Source organism: Leuresthes tenuis, unplaced genomic scaffold (assembly GCF_036924035.1).
Source record: "Leuresthes tenuis unplaced genomic scaffold, fLeuTen1.0.hap1 SCAF_14, whole genome shotgun sequence".
NCBI lineage: Eukaryota > Metazoa > Chordata > Actinopteri > Atheriniformes > Atherinopsidae > Leuresthes > Leuresthes tenuis.
In genome coordinates, this window is record NW_027325368.1 from 17586572 (window position 1) to 17607456 (window position 20885).

The following is a 20885-nucleotide window of genomic DNA, read 5'->3' on the forward strand; positions in this document are numbered from 1 at the left end:
AAACCACTATTTATGTTAAGTTCTTGTATGGCATGATTGCGTTATTGGTGAAAGTCATGTTATCCAACCAGTCTAAGCTCATATTTCACTTTCTGTCTTTGTCAGTTGTGATAAATGTAAATTAATCCTGTATACACCATGAATGACAACAGAAATAAGCCCCATAATTTTACGATTATATCCATGACAAAATCTAATATGTTGTATCACACATTGTGGATTGTTGTCTATAACCCCCCAGTTGAACTAATTACTGAGAAACATCCATTTTAACAGTAATTTTAAGGCTCCCGTGAAGTAAGATGTAATTTCATTTCTCTAATCTTGTCTTAAAACAGAGTGAATATCCCGTCCAATCAACAAATCAACTTTTTTCTCTAATTGAAAATGTCTTGGTTTGCACACAAAGGGGATTCCTTTGTGCATTAAGTCCTTCTCCATGTTCCAATTTCACAAAGAGATGCATCCAATTAAAAGAAGCAAACTGCTGTTTCATGGGGGATTTTAATTATGGCACCCATCTGAATTCAGGTCAACTGAGTCTATTCGAAGCAGTTTCTTAACACACGGCTGTAGAAGAATAAGTCCCTTAGAAGAATAAGTCCCTGGGCCTGTTAGTACAATGAAAAAATATTATATGCAGTTCTGGATTTAAAGAAAGTAAACTATCTTTAAATTCTGAGTACCCAAACCTAACTCTCTCCTAACATAAATCTCACACTATGTTTTATCTTTATGTGGCCCTCGGTGAGGAAAAGCATTGTACATGATAACATAGACTCCATGAATCTCTCTCGAGTCTTAAAAGAATCTCACACTTTAATTTTTTTGATCCCCAATTTAACATCTTGTTTTTTTTTTTTGGTTTTATTTTTCAATTTCAGCGTCAATTTGCTTCCACAGATCTGTTGGCTCCAAACTCAGCGGTGCATATTAATCCGTTCTGTAATGATGTGATGCCCTCTTTTGGAAGAAAAATCAAACTACAGTTTTGGGAAGCTGATGTCTGGAAGAGCCTCTTTCATGTTGTTTGTCTGTTTTAAATCTTCTTCTCTGAAGTAATTGGGAGAAGTCTTCCAAAGAATCAATGTTTCAATCATACAGTAAGAAACAACTTTGATACAGTAAACACATTATACTGTCACTGTTATTTTGGCTGTCTCTATACCACCAAAGTGAGTGTGAATATTCCCAAGTCCACGAGATCAATTACTATATATTTGAATGTGTCAGTGTGCAGTATTTAGGAGAGAAGAAGAGAGAAAATGTTTTTTTACTGACCCATAAAACCCATAAACTTGCAGCGGCAGAGTTTTGTGAAATGAAGAACTTTTTCAACTTTCTGTAATAAACATCCAATATTTCTAACGTATCTGGGGATATTCCTAATATGTTGCGAGCATGAACACATTTATTGTTACATATGTCTTTTATTTAGTGTGTGACAGTGGTCAATGAAGAACTTCATATTAGACATACAGAGCAGGTGGTGTGCATCATTTTGCTTTTACTAAATATTTAACCGCTCTCTTTATCTCCAAAGGAGCAGGCTGCTTCCCATTGTACAAATATGTTAAGAGGAAAAGTCGAATTTAATTTTTCCCAGCTGAGGAAAGACAAAAATATGACATTTCCATAGATATTTTATCAATGTGAAAGCACAGTCCCTTTGTGTATGCTGGGAATTACTTACACTTAAAAGTTTCAACTTGTTTTATATTTTTAATCAAATTTCTTTGGATCTGGCTGTCAGCAAAGTTTTGCCGATTTTGTTCAGGCTAGCCCTTTTGGTCGTTTTCTAGATCAGTTCATTAAGATCCAAGTCACCATCTTACCATCTGAACCCAGGGACTTGTATAAACATTTATTGTATCAGGTTTCAGTGGCTTGTAGAGAATATGTCGGATAAAGTTAGAAAAACAGCTTCATAATTTTTCATCTTAAATCTGATCTGCAGATAGAAGCTTGCCCTCTTAACGTCTGTTCATGTGAAATGATTGGCTTTAAACTTTCCTGTTATACGTCTTTATTTCAGCAAAAGTTCTATATCAATATTGTAGAGGATCTTTGAGAAACATTTTTAACTAATATTGTATCAACACAAAAAAGAAAAGGCATGAAAACTATTGGGGAGTATGCCAGGACTTACTTGCAGTAATAAGGGTAGATAATGTCCTTATCTGCTGTTCACCTCAGATGCTTACAAGAACATTTCAGCTATTGGGCCACAACCTCGCTCTAAAACAAAGCGAAAGAGTAAGCATGATGCATTTAGGTGCATGTAGGTGCAATTTATTTAACTCTTAACGGACATTTTCTGAAGTACCTCAGTTTTTTATACTTTAAACATAAAAGTAGCAAATAAAATGGTAAACAAACAAATTACAGTACGTACGTAAATTACAGTAAATTATTTTTTTTAAATGAAGAGAACTGTGAACTGGTGATTGTCAGTGGGCGGGGCTAATACATGATTAGTAGGGGGAGCTCACGGTCACATGATAAGTGTGGCCGCGATGTGGCTGAGACCGACAGTGTTGTTAGGTGTGGTGTGGAGCGGAGGACTGGTGAGAAGCATGGTAGGTGCACATTAACATTTATTCAATGTATTCTACTTTGTAATCACTCTGGGTTCAGCAGTGATAAACGTAACACCGCCTGCATGCTCTACAACATGGAGGTCACATTTAGGATCTCTATTTTTAGGTGCGGTGCAGCGAATAAATGGGTCCGACGTTGTTGTGGCTAGCAACGCTAGCTTGTTAGCTGTAGCGGTAGCAACGTCAAAGCCACAGACAGAATGCCCAATATGTTTTGAGCATTACCTTTGGAGTATCACTTAAACAGTGCTGTTAGACCCGCTTTAAGCCGCTGTGGGAATTAACAAGAGGTCTTGGGCTTGTGTGTAATCCTTTAAATTCCTCTTTGTAATTCAATGGAATTAGTGCTATAAGAGCTAACAGTCTCATTTTGTGTTTTAATTTGTTGTTTGTTTGTTTTTTGTTGTTTTTTTCCCCCCATCTCTTGAACCCACATCTGTTCTGTATGGACACACAAGGGTGGGTGGTCATGATTTATGACATAAAATGTGCCAAAGTGCAATGAGTGCAAAGAGTATTAGCCAACTTCCTTGCCTTTTCTCTCAGTGAAATGATTCATCTAAGCAATCTCGGTCACACTTGCCCTTTGGTCTGTTTCTCTAAACTTGAACGTTGACTTCAGTTGTTGCCTAATAATGTACGCTCACGTATCTTCAATTTCCCTCGTTCCCCTCTTAGTGTGCTCAGGTGGGAGACTGGCAGAGTGCCAAGTCAATCTATGAATTTTCTGCCAAGGACATTGATGGGAATGAAGTGTCTCTTGAGAAATATAGGTAAGTTTAAAGTATACCATGTATTCCTGTTTTAACAAAAGACATCAGTGGCAATAAAAGCATACTTTTTTTTTTTTAATGGCAGCATTTTAGTTTAAGATGTATACTTTGAAAAGTAAAAAAAAAAAAAAAAAAAGTTTGGAGATGGATAATTGCAATGATATGTTGTAAAGTCACAACAAGTCTGGCGTTCAGACCATTCAAAGGTCATTAATTTCTGTACAACATAGGAAAAGTTACCCCTTTTATTTATCATATGCAGCGTCAGTGGCAGCCACTGCTCAAGCATGTTGTTGGCCAGAAAAGTTCACACATATAGGCTGTGGAGGCTCTTATTTTGATGCTTTATCTGCAGCTCAGGCATTTTTGCACAAAGCGGCAAAAACTTACATAAATTTACTATGCTGCCCGCTACTGCTCAGTACTTCACTGTCCTAGTCTAACTCTGAGTTTGTTCTGTTTCTCTTACCAGAGGAAATGTTTGCATCATTGTAAATGTAGCCTCTAAATGAGGAAAGACCAGAGTAAACTACACTCAGCTAGCGGGAATGCACGCCTCCTACGCTGAGAAAGGTTTACGCATTATGGGCTTCCCATGCAACCAGTTTGGAGGACAAGTAAGTTGGATAAACTGATGGCAGCACAATGTTTTTGGTGCTTTATTAGTTCGTTCCTATGATTTTTAATGATTAAGTGGTCTGATTGTATAGTAGCCATTAATATATTTGTTTATATCTGTGCTAGTTAACAAGCATGCAGGCTGAATTCTTGTATATTTGTAGTTCAATTCTTTATGTGGTCATACCATAAATGTTCTAATTTGCACTCAATTTGTATGATTCAGGAGCCTGGAACAGAAGCAGAGATTAAAGAGTTTGCCAGTGGGTTTAAAGCAGAGTTTGATCTTTTCAGTAAGATTGAGGTGAATGGCGACAATGCTCACCCTCTATGGAAGTGGATGAAGGCACAGCCCAAAGGAAAGGGAACCTTTGGAAAGTAAGTCATTGTCATTACCTCCCCACTACCACCATTTTCATTTCAGTGTATTAATTGTACCACACAAATACCATCTGCACTATGCGCATCTGTTGTGCTGAGAGGTAGTAACCTCGGAGCTTATCTGTGAAGTTCACAGTGCAAGTCCGGACAGCCATCATTTGACGTGTCATTTCTCACATCTTCACAGCAAATGTCTTTAGGTGTCAAATAATCAGCTGTAACAGGCTTAAAAGGCGGTGTGGCTGGACAAGTGTAAAAGTAATTCTTTTAACATGCAGTTATGAATTCCTTTTAGGTTGATGTTGTAACAGTTGTTTGTTTTTCTCCCTCTGTCCACAGCAACATCAAATGGAACTTCACGAAGGTAATTTGCAAGAACAGCTTGCAATATCCCGTTTCAAGCAGCTAACCTCAACAAAGTGTGTTTATTTCCTTGCTGCAACTGCTGAGATGTTTGTGTTGTTCCCCGACAGTTTCTTATAAACCGGGAAGGACGGGTGGTGAAGAGATACGGCCCAACGGATGATCCAAGCGTAAGCTGCACTTGAATGCAGCATCATTCATACCCGATTGATGCTGATTCGTATTAGTTGTAATTTATGTTAAACTTTTCCTGTGGAGGTTACTTCTTGATGTAGAGTAATGCAGAAATAAGAATATTTGGCTTTGTTTTGAGCAGTTCTTCTGTTCATTGTGCATCAATTTCTGTCATTCAAACATTTATTTTCTTTTTTCTCTCTCTTCTCTGTGCAGGTGGTGGAGAAGGACTTGCCTACTTACCTGTAATAATACTGCTGTATGCTCTGTTTGTCTGACTACTGACCCCCTCACATGGACTGAAGGGTGTGTGTATGTGTTTGCCTGGACCTGTGACGGCTCTGGCTGCAAACCCCTCATTGGGAATGGCAGAGCCTGATGACCCCCAGCGTGCAACTTATCTCCAGAGCTCACACAAACCAAACCTTGTATGACCACATGAGAGGGAACTTACTAATTAACTGAAGTAGAGACGGCTCGCATCATTTTCCAAACTAAAAAAAAGTCATTCCTTTTTTTCTGTGAAAGAGCTGACTGCAACTGACATCTGTGACAAATGCCATGAAACTAGAAAAATAAATGCTGTCTTACACATTTTTCTCCTATTTGTCTGAATAACTCTATGGGGCTTGCATTACCAAACATACTCCTATTTCAGGTCACAGAAAAACTTTCAGGGGACTTTCAAGGTCAGGGGACTTTGCAAAATCTTAAGTTTTTATTCAGAATGTTACAATTTTAGTTGCTGTTTTTTAAAAAAATATTTATATTTTAAATTGAATAATTTAGATTAACTTCCATGTTAGGAACAATAAGTCAAGCTTCAGTTCAGTAGTAGCACTAAGTTCAAAATGTAAGTTTTTTTTTTTTTTTTTGGTTTTTTTCCAAATATTTTAAATTTTTCTGTTTTACTGCAAATGATGATTTGTACTTGGATGAAACCTGTTTTAATGGATAGAAAAAATATCCTTGCACTTTAATTTCACTAGCCTTGGATTAGTTTCTTCACTACATAAATATGTAAACAATATTATCTTGTGTGTGTGGGAAGGAGTTATCACCACTTTATCGGGAACATTCCAAAACACCAGCTCTGCCTTGAATTCCTCTCTGTATGAAACCACCTAATTTTCAGGATTTGATATTTGCCAAAAAAAGCTGTGAGATCTGCGCATTGTCATGAGAGAGGAACATTTTTGCAAAACCTTCAAGTCTTTTACACCAATATCACCATAACCCCTTCTGAATATGCAAATGTTTCACAACTCGGATACATAAACATATATGTAAACGTATGCAGTGGTGTAGCGCAAGGAATATGGAGTATGCCCACTTATTTTTTTTCCTTTCAGAGTAAATCGACTCTATTGTCCATTAAATTCAGTTGTGTGTAAAATTACTTCAATAAGGATGTTAAGAAAGCTATAGCTTGTACAACACCACACCCCCAGGTGGGCCTTTTCATTGAAGACGGTTACTTGTGCGAGTCCAAATATGACGATGCTGTAACGGCACGCGCACTAGCTGTTGCGTGAGGATGATGACGCACAGCGGCGGCAGAGATGTTCAGCACCGCTGGCTCTGAGCGTGACAGCCTCGTTTAAAAAAATACAGCGACAAATATACATCAATGGAGTAACGTGGTCTGCAGCTGCGGCGGTTAATACCGAATAAAGTCAAATGCCAGGACTTCTTTGAGACGTATACAGCAGCGTCTCGTTCCCACTGAGGTAGACGGGGCTGCGTGTCGTCGTCAGGAGCAGTCCGGGAGATGGACTGGGGGACTGCGGAAACCGGGAATGACGGAAGCACCAGCGAGACCGCGTCCGTTGGTCCCTCCCTACAACTTGACCTCGAAGACACCGGTTCGTATGTTCAATTTATGTCAAAATGCCACACTCGAGTGTGTCTTTTTTATTTATTTTTTATTTGGGTGTTCAAACCCAGCTACGGCAGCAGGTGTAGTACTGGGGGTACAGGACATATGTGAGCAGAATTCATATCAGCAAATATACCATATGAGAATGTCATCTGGGCAGTTTCCAGAAAAGACGTTTTCCACCCAGACAGTGCAAGGAAACTGTAGGGTATCTCCATTAAGCTGTGCAAATGAATAATAAATTGCTTGGTTAGATAACTGTGCCAAGATTAAAGTCACTGCTGCTCTTTTAAATGTCAGTGGCTCACTTTAGGCTGGCACAAACACAAGGAGCGCTTTTGGGATATGTCTCAAAAGGCCTTTTAAGATGAGCTGTGTGACTGTGAAGTGGCTGTTTATTTGTACATATAAGCACAGGAGCCAGTGGAGTGTACATGACCAGCAGATGCTAAACCTTTGTTTTGACACCAGCACATGATGGGCATTTGAACACCCACTAGTAAACAAACTGTGCTCTCAGCTCCTCAGTCTGTCACCATAATTCTTACCATCTCTCTCATCCCCTTCCCATGTGAATCCTAAGAGTGCCTTATATAATGAATCCCACACTAATCTCTTGTGGATATGAAATGCATGTGGAAATGTTATAGAAAGAAGGCAGATGTGGTCATTAGTTTAAGAGGTCCAACAAGTTGTCTCTGCGTTTGCATGCCCATGCAGTTACTGTCAGATGTCTTTGCAGAGATGATTATTTAGTTTAACAGATTATATTTGCATGCAGAGCTCTGAGGAAATGCACCCCATGTGTTTAGTGTCACATTCATGTCATAGCAATAGACCGCCATTATCTCAACTGATAAGGGAAAGCTTTAATCCTCTTTACTATGACACACACACGCTCAAGGCATACTTCTCCTAAATCTGCCAAAATCAATGTCATTACACGACTAGCGAAGTGAGCCTTCAGTGAAGGCTCATTTGCTTTGTGTTTGAACTGTTGGCGCAGTCGTGATGAATGGTTTCTCGTGTACTCATCACAAATATTGCAGTGAGGTTGTCCTGTTTGTTGCTGCCAGCTCAGTGGTACGTTATTCTGGCCTGACCCTAATCCCCCAGAGACTCTGTGTGTGTGCCTGTCCTACACTCCTCCTCATTGTTCCGGTCTTAATCAGCAGGTTACAGGTGTGAGCAACTTGATAAGAGACAAGAGGCCTTTTTTTTTTCTTTTCTTTTCCCGTCACCGATCAAAATGGGTCACAAAAATTTGGTTTAAGCTATGTTTTTTTTTTTTTTTCCTCTTCGCAAAAAAATAGAAAAAGAATATCACTCAATATTTTCCTTTTCGCCTGTTGAATTCTTAGGAACGGTAGCGTTGGTAATCTGCTACATTATCTGTTGTGTAATTTAACATGGTTTAAATATTCATCGTCCTAGCTCTGTCGGCAGCAGCACTTTCCATGCCTTCACCACCTGAAAGTTAGCTTGATGATGTTTAAGTTCTTTAACCAAACTATGAACCAAAGTGAATGTCCCTTTTCTCATTCCCCTCCCTCGCAGCCTCTTACACACACACAGACACAGTCTAGTTGTTTGCATCATGTTGGTTTGAAAGATTCCACCTAATCCTTGTGTGTTATTGGTTGGGGATGCGATCTGGAGCCCTCAGCCAATGGCAGCACCCAGATTAAGAAGGAAGTCAATCCAATAGAGTTTTTTGACCTTGCTGTTACAAATCTTCAAACCGCACTAATCCAGGAACAGAAAACACTGGTCGTTACACTGCAAGAGCCAGTTTTACTGCAGCTTGGCCTTTTTTCCTTTCTGGATTATTACACTACTATTAACCTTAAGGCTGTGGACTCTTGTGCTGGTGAGTTAACCATGATTTTATATGGAGCGAGGTTAATGAAAGCTGCTTGATTAGCTTTTAGCTGTAGTGGGTGCAATGTACTATATGCTAAGTATTTAACTTTTTAAAGAAGCTATTAAAATAAAAGGATCCTAAACTGATGGATGTTAATCTGAAAGCTGATGATCACAGGGCCCATTCGATTCCTTAACCCTCTGGGGCTCAGTAAGCGAGTTCAAATCTATTCTCTGATCGGAGTTTGAGTTGATTGTGTCTACAAACGGTGCCTTTAATAAATGTAGTTACATTTAGTGTCAGCCAGAAACTGTAGCTTCATAAAGCAAAAAGCAAGGCATCTGAGGAACAAGTTAGCCTGTCTCATTAGTTACCAAAACAATCAGTATGTACCACCTGAAGAATCTAATTGGATGATTATTATTCAACCTGTCACTGAAGTTTGTAATCCTTCTTTATGATGGCTTTAACTTGTCTGGGCAACGCTCACCAACAGTGTACCCCGCTTAATCACAAATAATGCTAAATAATGCATTAATGTCGGCACCTCTTAATCCTTTTCTCCTCTGTCTTTGTCTACAGATTCAGCCAAGAGGGCTCAAATAACAGAGGTGAGAGGACACTTCACACGATACACCCGTCTGTCTCATCCGTCACCGTGTCTCTTTTTCTTCTCGTTTGCATCTGTCTTCCAGTGATTTCTTGCATAAGCTGAGGTGCACAGCGTATTGTATTTCGAGAAAGTGCATCCTGTACACATATTTGTGTTTCTCTGTTATTTCTTTGGGTTAGATGCCATCCCCATTTGGAGCAGACCCAGCTCGTGAGAAGAAGATTGGCCACAGGAGAGTGGACGCTTCTGGAGAGACAACATACAAAAAGGTCAGCTCTTATTCTTGGTCTTTTGGTTCATATGCTGTAAGTAGGCTTTCATTTTTCTTGAACTACTTTCCACCCCTCACCTCTCTTTATTGGTCTCGTCTCTGCTCTCTGTCTCCAGACCACATCCTCTGCCTTGAAAGGGTCCATCCAGTTGGGTATTGGATATACTGTTGGCAACCTAAGCTCAAAGCCTGAGAGAGATGTGCTTATGCAGGACTTCTATGTGGTTGAAAGTATTTTCTTCCCCAGGTGTGTTTATATTAGTGTATGTGCATTTATGTCTGTGAAGCATTTATTGTCATCTTCTATCTTTTAATCTTTTCACTGGTCCCAATTACTCCTTACAGTGAAGGTAGTAACCTCACTCCAGCCCACCACTACCCAGACTTCAGGTTTAAAACCTACGCCCCCGTAGCCTTCAGGTACTTCAGAGAGCTGTTTGGGATCCGACCAGATGACTATCTGGTGAGATATTTATTCTATATGATCACTCATCTCACTGTTTATGTGTCACCATATCATCAGACAATTGTTTACAGTTGTCACTGTTTTCTCAACCATCACTGTTTGTACTGCGGCTGCCCATCTTATCCAGCAGCTGGTCAGATGAGTCCGTCGGAAGTTGTATCAGACTTGTTGGATACCTTCCTCCTGCAAAGTTTGATAAGATTGACTTTGTTTTGTTTGTTTGTTTGAGAATGTCAGATGAAAGATCTGGGGGAAAAAAAACACAGTTCCACTGAATTTGTTCATACCATCACTGATGATTCATACCATAAACCATAAAACCAATAACCAACACAAGTTACATTTGCAAGCATTCGACTGACGATCAGACTTTAAGCTTTTACCCACATAAAAGAAAACCTGTGCAAATACAAACACTCAAAGACATGCTGTCACACAAGCCTGTGAGTGCCGTGCATGTCACACACGCCTGCACGCTGGCGGTGACTTACGTTGTACCCAACAACACATGTAAGCTCACATTCTACCTGTGCCGAAGAGAGATTAGCCGAGCAAAGCTTTCTTTTTTAGCTTCAAAGTAGTGGCAGCAAGCAGCCAGCGAAGCTTGTGTTTGTGTCTTGCTGCTGGAGAATGGATTTAATTGCATTTTATTGACTAAACCATAGAAAATTAAATGAATTTATCAGACAGATTAAGTACATACAAAAGGCACTTTCTCTTACTGTCCAGCTTAAGTCTCTGGTCTCCAAACAATATGTATAACGTAAGCTACTTAGAGTAAATTTAAGTGCTTTGATCCCGGGGGAGTGTCTGAGTTGAGCTCCTTTAAGATGGTATGTTCCTGCCAGTCTGCACAGTCATCACTTCTGTCATGAAGTGACTGCGACCAACAGTTGAGGTAATAACTTAATTTGAGTGTCTAATAAATCAGTAGGGTGTAAATGTCAGCTGTCTGTACATGCTCAGTCCTCTAAAACAAGGATCCCTGACGGGTAATGCCATGTGAGTGGGCAGTTAATCTTTTGGTAGCCTGTTGGAACGTTGTATTGGATCAGCAGTGATAAAGAATGGATACATGAAACAAGCATCCTACATATGATTACATAGATGAACAGTTTATTCACGTAAAACAGGCAAAGCAGTTATTAAATCTGTACCCATAGAGAGATTTTGAGTCCAACTGCCGGACTTGAGGAAAGACAAAAGGTTAAACTCTAATCGGTTTGTCCTCTGTTTCTCCGTCTAGTATTCTCTGTGTAATGAGCCATTGATTGAGCTGACAAATCCGGGAGCCAGCGGCTCCATATTCTATGTAACACGTGACGACGAGTTCATTATCAAAACTGTCCAGCACAAGGAGGCTGAGTTTCTGCAGAAATTGCTCCCCGGATACTATATGGTAAGACAAATTAGTTGCACTCATTTTTTAAATGGCATGCTTCTAAGATTCACTATAAAGAATGTAAACACATCCAAAATTACCATTATGCTTGTGTGAGAAATTGTCATAGCGTGTCTGTTAAAACTTTTCTGAATGTGGGTCCGGGGTGATTGTGTACCTGAGTAAATGTGTACAAACAGTGCTGCAACAGAAACTTCAAGTCAACTTTATCCTCTTTATCCACCCTCCTGGTGTTGGCCCTCAGCCAGCTGTGACATCAGTAGTTGGCTTTGTCATAGGTAAGAGCAGAGACCCACGCTAATTACCCCTTTATGAGTTAAGCACGCACACAGCAGCACGGGTTTCTGCTGAGGCCTTTGGATAAGTCACGCTGCCTGGCAGGTGCATGCTTCTGGGGATGCAACACAAGCCTAAATAGCCACAGATAGACTCTAATTGATTCTTTTTTCTCTCTCTCTCTCTTTCTTTCTCCCTGTCTGCTTTGTAAAACACTTCTCCAGAACCTAAACCAGAACCCTCGGACTTTGCTGCCTAAGTTCTTTGGCCTCTATTGTGTTCAGTGTGGGGGCAAGAATATCAGAGTGGTAGTGATGAACAATATTTTACCACGCTCCGTACGCATGCACCTGAAGTTCGATCTGAAGGGCTCGACGTACAAGAGGCGAGCATCCAAGAAGGAAAGAGAGAAGTCCAAACCCACTTTTAAAGACCTGGATTTCTTGAGCGATGTTCCTGAAGGCCTCATTCTTGACCAGGAAACATACAGCGCTTTGGTCAAAACGCTGCAAAGAGACTGCCTGGTGAGAAATGAACATGAACGGTTATTAGTGAAAGCAGAATTACACTGTTGTTGTTCTTCTAAATGTGTTGGTAACGTTTGTCACAGCTCATTTTGAAATATGGTTTATATTAGGTTCTGGAGAGTTTTAAGATTATGGACTACAGCTTGCTGCTCGGCATCCACAACAAAACCTTAGCTGAGAGAGAGCAACAGTCACAGGGCTCACCTCCGGGTGGAGACGAGAAGAAGCCTGCTGGCCAGAGAGCTTTGTATTCCACTGCCATAGAGTCGATTCAGGGCGGCTCCACATGCAGGGACACACTGGACCACGATGACACGTGAGTCAGCGTTCTTCTTCTTTCTCCTCCTCTCACATCAAATCCACACATGACGCTAACATTTTTCTCCCGTCTAGTATGGGTGGAATTCCAGCTGTGAGCGGTAAAGGGGAGCGCCTCCTGCTGTTCATTGGGATTATTGATATCCTGCAGTCCTACAGGTAAGGCAATCAGTGTCTTTGTTGCATTTGAAACAGTATGCTAATAAGGACGAAAATTAAAACTCTTAAGAACTAGACAGGAGCAGAAATGGCATCATCCACTTTGTGCTATACTTTGGACACAGGAAATGCAGACCTAGCTTTGAATGGCAGGTCCAGAGTCTACCTGGGGACCAGTTTTAACAACAAGGTTTACTAATGTAGCTGTTTATGTTACACCTTGAAAGTGCAGTGCATGCTCAGTCCTGGCGTTACATATAGTTCTGAGTGGGAGTTTTCAGTTGTCTTCTGTGATATGTTGTGTTTCAGACTCATCTTAACATAGATTTGGCCCCCCATCAGACTGAGAGAGTAAGTCTCAGAGTAAGAACTAAGTATTGAGGTCGAGAGAATCGTCCACAGAGGTTGTGTCAACAAACAGTTATTGTTATCCTTCTGTGGAAGGGATGAAAAGAAGATTTCTGATGCACCAAACGTGCACACAACCACAGTAACTGTCATTAAAAGAAATTAGAATGTATACCATCGGCATACTTTGATCTGGCTGCCAAGCTATTGTGGATATTGAGGTTTTATTTCTGGAGATTAGAGGCCTTATGAAAGAACAACTATCAGTGCAGATTTCTACCATTTTTATGGTAGGGACGTTTTATGGTAGCGCAACCATGATTGAAAACCTTTTCCAGAGCTCTCAGGATGTATTGCAGAGATTTATACTTTAGTGAGACCCTGAATCCCACTACCAAGAACATACAAGCTTCAGGAAAAATTTGGACCCGTACCCAGAGTATAACACCTGAATATGGCTGTGCATTAAAGCTTTTCATCCAGCCTGGATGAGCTGCCTGGAAACGTATAAAGACCATGCTTGCAAGCTCATTTGGAACAATTTGTTTCTGTCAAAGGTACTTTAACCAAGAGCTCGGTTGAACATTTTAACACTTAAGTATGTAGAAATGAGATGTAACAGTCTTTTATTTTTGATATGGTCACGAAAAAATACCAAATCTTTATTTATTCATTTATTTGCTGAGATGTGTAAAAATGAGAAATAAATCTGACGCATAACAAATAGCAGCCCCTTAAAGGTTGCATGTCAGTGTGGAGGTGTTTAGGCTGAGGCTGGCTGTAGTCATCATGATCTGTCTTCAACGAATGTTAAAAGAGCAACAGAAATCCCAGACAGGTCGATCTAACTTAGTCTTTCAGTAGATATTAATCTGATGACATAGGGAGGTTCCAATGTTAAACCAGTGCACATCAGCACTGGTTTAACTGGTTTATCAGAGCTGTTGGTGTCACTGATTCAGCACTGCGTTTCCCGTCAACCACAATGAGTTTCTGACTGAATTTAACTCTCTTTTCTCACAGACTGATTAAGAAACTGGAGCACTCTTGGAAGTCTCTCATCCACGATGGAGTGAGTAGCATTCATTAAGCTTTGCAAAACAAACCACTTTAAACCTCAATATTTTTTAATTCTATTTAGTTTAATTAGTTTAATTGGTTGAGGTCCTTCCATTGTCATTGGGTTGTGAAATACAACTAATAACTTTGTCTCATTGCTGCTTACATTCCACCACAGGACACCGTGTCAGTGCACAGGCCTGGTTTCTATGCCGAAAGGTTCTACAAATTCAGCAGCACAATTGTCTTCAAGAAGAGCTGCTGTGAGTTTACATGTGTAGGAATAAAAATGAACATGAGCAATGAACGAAAAGAGTACAAGAAAACCCTATTTTCTGTTTCTCAGCATTACGATCGTCTCCGTCTAAGAAGGGCCGAGGGGCTCTCTCCATGTCCAAGACCAGTGCTGGAACCAGTTCAGCTGGGCAGCGCCCCTCACTGAGTGAAGAGAGACAGGAAAATCTGGACAACTTGGAAAATCTAAGAGGAGCTCGCAACTTCCCCATTCTGGATGACAATGGTGGGATGTCGTCTAAACCATTAAACTATTAATCCAAAATCATCCACCCACATGATCGAAAAGCAGGCGATGATCCTGGTTCACTGTTGCCCACAGGATGCAGAAAGTTGTGTTTTTTTTTTTATATCCCTGAAGACATTATGTCTCTAAACTTCAGACAGTCCCACTGTTGAAAGTTTAGATGCTGGTTCAAATGAAACAAAGGAAACCTTTAATTATCCCCGGTCTCTGGTGTGAAAGTACAGAGGCAGAATGGGGGGGTCGAAGTTGATCCGATGCTGATACGCCCCTGAGCCAGGAGACAGTAACAGAGGCGAAACAATCCTGCCACGCGTGTTCTTACACACGTTGTGCCGGCATCGCAGAATGTGCGACGCTCTAAGCAAGGGTGCTGCCGTCATTCTACTGATTCTGTGACACAGTGATGTAGGGGCATGTGTAAGGAGGAACTGCCACTGGTTAATGAGGGTGTCTTTTGTGTGAAAATAAGGCGTGATGCATGTGTGAAAAGGGGCTCCTGTGCAGATGAAGCAGCCGTTTAACATCAACCTTCACAAAAAACAGAAACAAAGTAAAAACGACTAGAGGCGTGCACAGCGATGCTGTGAATAATACCGTTTAACGAGCAAAGTAAGCTAACCTTACAGGGAAGACTTTCATGATCATGAACAAAAGAAATGAGTTTGAAGGAATGTAGTTGAGATTAGGGGCTGTTTGTACCTGTGCAGAGTTCAAACAGAAGGTTTTATTCTTTCTTGCACATGGCTCATTATGTCATAATTGATTTTGCCACGCAGGGAGGGATCCGCCCTGCACTCCTCCTTCATTCGAAGATGCTACCACAGCATCTATAGCCACCACTCTCTCATCCAATAACTCCTTACCAACCACCCCGTTCGATACACCAGAGCATCCACGCTACAGAAGACAAATGCATTCGCCAAATGTGGCCAGGTGAGAGTGATTGCACGAAAATGTCATCGTATCTTTTTTTAAAATCAGAATCTTAACAGTCTAATCACTTGGTTCTGCAACTTTTATGTATGTTTTTCACACCTTGTTTGTTCCTGTGCGCTCTCAGGTCACAAAAAGAAGTAGTTGAAGTTCACGGCGAACGACAGGACACTATAACCGTGGAGGTGGAGCTCAGGTACTCATGAACGGGATGAAAATTCATTTATTAGGGTAATGTACGTGTTTGTATCTTCGTGACGATGTTCTCTGCCTTGCTTCACACAGCAAAATCCCACAGAGCACGGAGCTCACACAGATGACAGAAACCTCTCCGGGCCAAAAGCCACAGGATCAACAGTCTCGTGTAGTTGCTTCATCCACTCCCTCAACTTCTTGCTCATCCTCTGCATATTCCTCCTCTACCCTTCCTTCTTCCTTTGTGTCTTCCTCCTCCACCGCTCCTTGTGCTGCCCAGTCATCCTCCACACTTTCGTCATGCTTCGTTCCGTCCACCGAACCGCTCCCCTCTCACTCAGCCGCTCAGTCTTTTACTCTTCCCTCGCCAGTCTCTCGTTCAGCGGCGCAGATTCCACCCAGCAATTCAACTTCAAACACTTCCACCCTCCATCCTGCCTCAGCATTTACCCCCATCTGCCCTGCATCCACTCAGTCCGCCAACCAGGGATCCTCCCGCCATCTCGCATCCTCGCCTCCCTCCTCTGTCCCTTCAAGCCCTCAGGTGCCTCAGCACGCACCGCGCACCACGCGCAACCAGCTTTCTGTGTCCAGCAGCCACAACTCGCTGGAGGGGGAGGTGCAGGTTTCTGACATTTATTTTGTAAGTTCCCATTCTCTCGTTTTCAGCGCTTTCTTTATTTTTGACAGCTGTTGCAGAGAGATAGTGGAGCAGTTTTTTGGAAGTCTGATAAACCAGAATGAGTTGAAATATGAATCACTTTGCTGTTGAATTTCCCAGTCGTAAACATATTTTGCCTTGTGCTTCTCTTTAATCTAACGGGTTTTGCAGTGGCCCAGTCAGGACAGCGTGGTAGAGTTATGATGGTGAGGCGGGCTGTGTGTGGAGCAGTGTGCACGCACTATGCCAGCTGCTCAGGCTGCCTAAAGTGCTTTTTCTCTGAAGCATGAGGCTGCGACTACTCACACTGCTTTTGATTGTATCAGGAAAACAAAGGTCTCTCCTGCACAGCATGAAGTATATCTGTCAATCTGCTTTCTTGCATCTTGTCAAAGTCCATCTGTCAGCCTTTTATCTGCCTTTTATGGATTTTTTTTTGCTGCCATGTTTGATCGTCATTTTCCATGATGTATCTTTTCCTTTTTTCATCTGCTTTTTGCATAATAATCCATTTACCTTCTTTTATTTTGATGTGGGCACGTGTGTGTTCATCTGTGTGTTAATGTGTGTGCGTGTGTGTGTGTGTGTCCAACCGTCAGTATGCAGATGGCAGATATTGGGTGTACTCTCCGGTTCTTGGCCGTCGTAAGCTTAACTCTAGCTCAAGTTACAGTGTAAGTCACAACCAAAAAGTAGTTTGAGTCATTTGAAACACTGGGAGAGGTTGCATTGCTGGCAGTTGTCTCACTGTAGCCATCAATGTCATTTGCTGCTTATGGATCTTCAGGAAAAACGTGAAAAATAACGTTACAGTGCATTTCACATGGGCTACTTACCGCTACAGTCTGCAGAGAATGGCACTGCATATGAAGTTCCGTCATCAGCATTTTTTGTCACACGCTACCACTCAAAAGTCACTTGAATGTCTGGGATCTTAGATGTGCAGTTAGTTTAACCTAGTTTGAACTGGCTTTGTGCTTTTGGTAATCCCTTAAGTTTCTGCCCTTTAGCTGACAAGCTGATTAATGTGGTCTGTGTCTCTGGAATGAAACTCCCTTTCCGAAGCTGGAAATTGCCTCATTATTAAAGCTGCACTTTGGATATTTTGAATGCTCTGAAATTGGGGTTTCATTTAGGTTATTTACAAGGAGATCTCTGTACGGAGGGAAGTAACAGATGGACATGCAGCTTTAAACTATGTACATGAGACGTCTTTGATCTGTCTCATTAAGTCCTCTCTTCTTCTGCTTTCTTCTTCTTCTTCTACCCTCTGGTGGCTGTTTTTCATAACTGCAGACTCAGGATGACCGGAGCTGGGTGTACTCTCCTTTGCACTGCAGCTCAGAGTCCAGAAGGGGCTCAGATGGGGAGAGTGAGACGGTAGGTGTACAGTTAATTTATGATTTTAAGTAACATTTTCGGTTGTCTTTGACAGTAATCGTCTCTTTCCTTACATGTTCTTCAGTAACTCACACCGGAAAGTCCAGTGATGGAGTCAGATGCTGTGTCAGATACAAAGGCTGTGAGGTTTTAATGATAAAGCCACTAAGATGCTGAAGATTCACTGATGGCTGCTGAAGCTGCATGTGGATGTCTGCTTTGACAACAGCAAAAAAAAGACTGACGGAGGGAGCTTAAAGGATCAGGAATTTACCTGTAAGAATGCAGGAATGCATTTTGACACATTCAGATGAATGTACAGAGAATTATCATCATGATAGAAAACATTACCTCAATTCTTGGACGATCTGATTGATAACAAGCGCAGAAATAGAAATCACACAGTATTCCACAATCAAACTAAGGGATACTGTTTCCATTTCTGGTACTTTCCAAGACGATCCACTGGTTCCATTATCTGCATGATCACCAAATGCTTGATATTCAAACCTTTATAAAAAACATACAGAAGGCAAATAGAAAAACAAAGTTTAAATTCTGGCCCCAAAGTTTCTGAAGTTACCTGACATCATCCAGAGTTGGGCTGCGAACGCAGCGGGGTAAGTGATGCAGGCCGGGCGTCCTGCTTCTCAGCTCTGCCTAAGCAATAATGTGTTGACATGTGTTTCTTACTGACTCAGATGTAATTATTTCAAACTTTTTTTCATGCATTTCTTTGTCAGATCTGTGTAATTTTATTCTTAGCACTTTATCAGTGTCCGTGTGGCTGAGGTCTTTTGAGTTCCTGCTGTGTTTTGATATTTTGTCACCGGTCGTTGGTTGAAAACAAACTAAAACACAGTTGATGTTTTATGTTCTGTGTGTATATACACTGGTGTGCGCTGATCCACTTAACAAATTTTAATCTGACAGTGAGTGATTTTGTTCAAATCGCCTTACTTACTATCTCATTGCGGTAGTAACTTTTTGATATTTTCTGGTCACATGTGATCAGGGACAAAGAGACTTTTACGTAGCAGCACGAGCTCGCAGAATATTTCACTCTGAGTGAATACCGAATATTTGGAGGAAATTCGAAACATCAGAGAACAAAATCTTAAACGATGAATAAAAGTATTTTTGTAATCCGTCGATTTGCATGTGTTTAAGCACGTGGATGTAAGTCTGTGTGTGCTCTTCTGTGTGCGCATGTGTTTGCATGCATCCGATGGGTGACTGGGAGACATACGTACGATTTTGCAGTCCTACCTATCTGTCAAATTGTCTGAAACTGTTGTTGTTCTAGTCTACGAGAGTTTGAAGCAGCTATAAGCATGTTGGCTGTGGGATAGAAATGAAATACAGTTGACCCAGTCTTTAAAACGTCACCGGTCTGATCAGAACTCAACATGTTGAATAACATTAAACATCCTCAGTTTTGTATTCAGTTTAAAAAGAAAAAAAAAACTTACATGGTGATGTCTGCTGAAACAAGACTCATCACAATGAGACTCTCTGTCTGTGTATGTAAGCACCACTTTATCATGTTATTGTCTTATTTCAGTCTGCTGATGTCAACCTGCCTGTTTCTAGGCAGCAGTGTTTGTAGCTTATCACTGTGATAAAACGTAATAAAAATATATTGTTGAAATAATGTTGGTGATTTATGATTAATTCAAAATTGGCCCACCAGGTGGCACTGTTGCACCTGCAAAGACATACATATATGTCTTTTGATTCGTACACTATAAAGGGCTATGGGTTATTTGGAATTTCATGATTCATAGTTGCATTCTGAAATTAAATTGCACGGCAACATATGCCAGAATATGAGCCCCCAATCAGTCATGATTTTCTTTATTGTGTTCCTGATGGACCATAAAAGCAGGGCTCATATTTAAAACCTCACACATCGAGCCTCCACATCACTCTGACATTTTAACGCATATAAACACAATGATATAAAATTTTGATTACTTCGCTCAGGATGGCTTTTATTAATCAACACAAGCTGTAATCCCACAAATAAGATGGCTTAAAAAGATTCAATCAAGGTTTCTTGGGTCCTAACTAGTTTCAGTAATACATCTCTGTGAATGCACTCACATACAGTATAAGAATAAAAAAGGCAAAATTAGTGCCATTGAATACAGTCCTGTGAGAGGAAATGGGGCGTGGGTGTATTTAGAGTGTGTGTCTTATGTGTGTGCATGTGTTTCTGTGTTGGTGTTGCCAGAGTTGCAAAAGCCAGAGTTGCGAATGTCACTCCTGGTGACAAGTCAGCCATGTCGGGCCATGATGGAATGTGTGATGAACAAGGATCAGCAGCCACCTGACCAATTGGCCTGGAATGATTGGGCTACACACACACACATGCACTCGCTCATATACACGTAATCCTTTTGCACCTTCCCTGGGCTGTTCAATCATTTTTTTCTTTCTAACTTTCCCTGGTTTTCATTTAAATGGACATTTTCCAACTGCGCCAAAAAATTACCGAAGGGTTTTGGCAGATGATTTACTGAAATTGTTCCCATAAAAAAAATGCGTGGAACAAAAGTCCGACCAGAAGGGTGCTATTCCTCTTTGCAAAAGAGTTTTATAACTTCTGTTTATTAACTATTAAAACATGAATGTGCAACACTGTAACGCAAGCTGACATCCTGCTTCATTAGGGTGAGCATTCCAACTGTTCACTTTGAGATGATCCCACACGTGCACCACCACCGTGTAAGAATCGACAGCTGGAAATAAGCCCCCAACACATGCACTATTTATGCTTTGTTGAATGATGTCTGTTACAGTCCAGTTTTATCTTTTTGAATATAAAAGCTTTGCCTTTTTTTAATCTCAGCTAGTTCTTTACTGGGTTTTTTCTTTTTTTTTCCATGTGATACAAACAGACTTCAGGCTAGGAGATACATGAAGAAACAGGCCTGTGAAATAATGGTGTAACAGTGGCATCAGACGTGGATGGTGTCTTCTTGCATGTTCTCTCAGCATCCACTTGAGGCTGCTCTGGTTATCTAGGTTGTTACCACAACCCAATTTCATGCATGTCAGATGAATTAGAGACAGTATGAA

General features: G+C 40.9%; 2 protein-coding genes across 3 annotated transcripts; both read left to right on the top strand.

Annotated features, from left to right (window-relative positions):
* Nucleotides 1–2470: 2470 nt before the first annotated feature.
* Nucleotides 2471–5508, top strand: LOC140269023 (phospholipid hydroperoxide glutathione peroxidase-like). The gene is made up of 7 exons (XM_072364049.1): nt 2471–2579; nt 3279–3373; nt 3846–3990; nt 4218–4369; nt 4712–4736; nt 4846–4905; nt 5126–5508. Exons 1-7 carry the CDS (start codon nt 2499–2501, stop codon nt 5156–5158), a joined length of 591 nt encoding a protein of 196 aa, XP_072220150.1. The 5' UTR covers nt 2471–2498; the 3' UTR covers nt 5159–5508.
* A 947-nt stretch (nt 5509–6455) lies between these two features.
* Nucleotides 6456–19264, top strand: LOC140269332 (phosphatidylinositol 4-phosphate 5-kinase type-1 gamma-like). 2 transcript variants are annotated; one of them, XM_072364381.1, is made up of 17 exons: nt 6456–6774; nt 9235–9263; nt 9445–9534; nt 9653–9783; nt 9882–9999; nt 11249–11401; nt 11905–12204; nt 12318–12523; nt 12601–12684; nt 14056–14104; nt 14270–14354; nt 14438–14611; nt 15409–15565; nt 15693–15761; nt 15851–16403; nt 17718–17801; nt 17887–19264. In XM_072364381.1, exons 1-17 carry the CDS (start codon nt 6681–6683, stop codon nt 17887–17889), a joined length of 2379 nt encoding a protein of 792 aa, XP_072220482.1. In that variant the 5' UTR covers nt 6456–6680; the 3' UTR covers nt 17890–19264. The 2 variants fall into 2 exon arrangements, with proteins under 2 accessions (XP_072220482.1, XP_072220483.1); XM_072364382.1 differs by lacking the exons at nt 17718–17801; nt 17887–19264 and adding an exon at nt 16593–17124.
* The last annotated feature ends 1621 nt before the right edge of the window (nt 19265–20885 follow it).

Bases quoted from the DNA above. Each gene is read 5' to 3' on its own strand.
- LOC140269332 (XM_072364381.1), top strand. From the start codon at position 6,681: ATGGACTGGGGGACTGCGGAAACCGGGAATGACGGAAGCACCAGCGAG. The intron at 10,000-11,248 runs GTGAGATATTTA...TTCTCCGTCTAG, and splicing joins TCCGACCAGATGACTATCTG to TATTCTCTGTGTAATGAGCC. The intron at 15,566-15,692 runs GTGAGAGTGATT...GTGCGCTCTCAG, and splicing joins CATTCGCCAAATGTGGCCAG to GTCACAAAAAGAAGTAGTTG.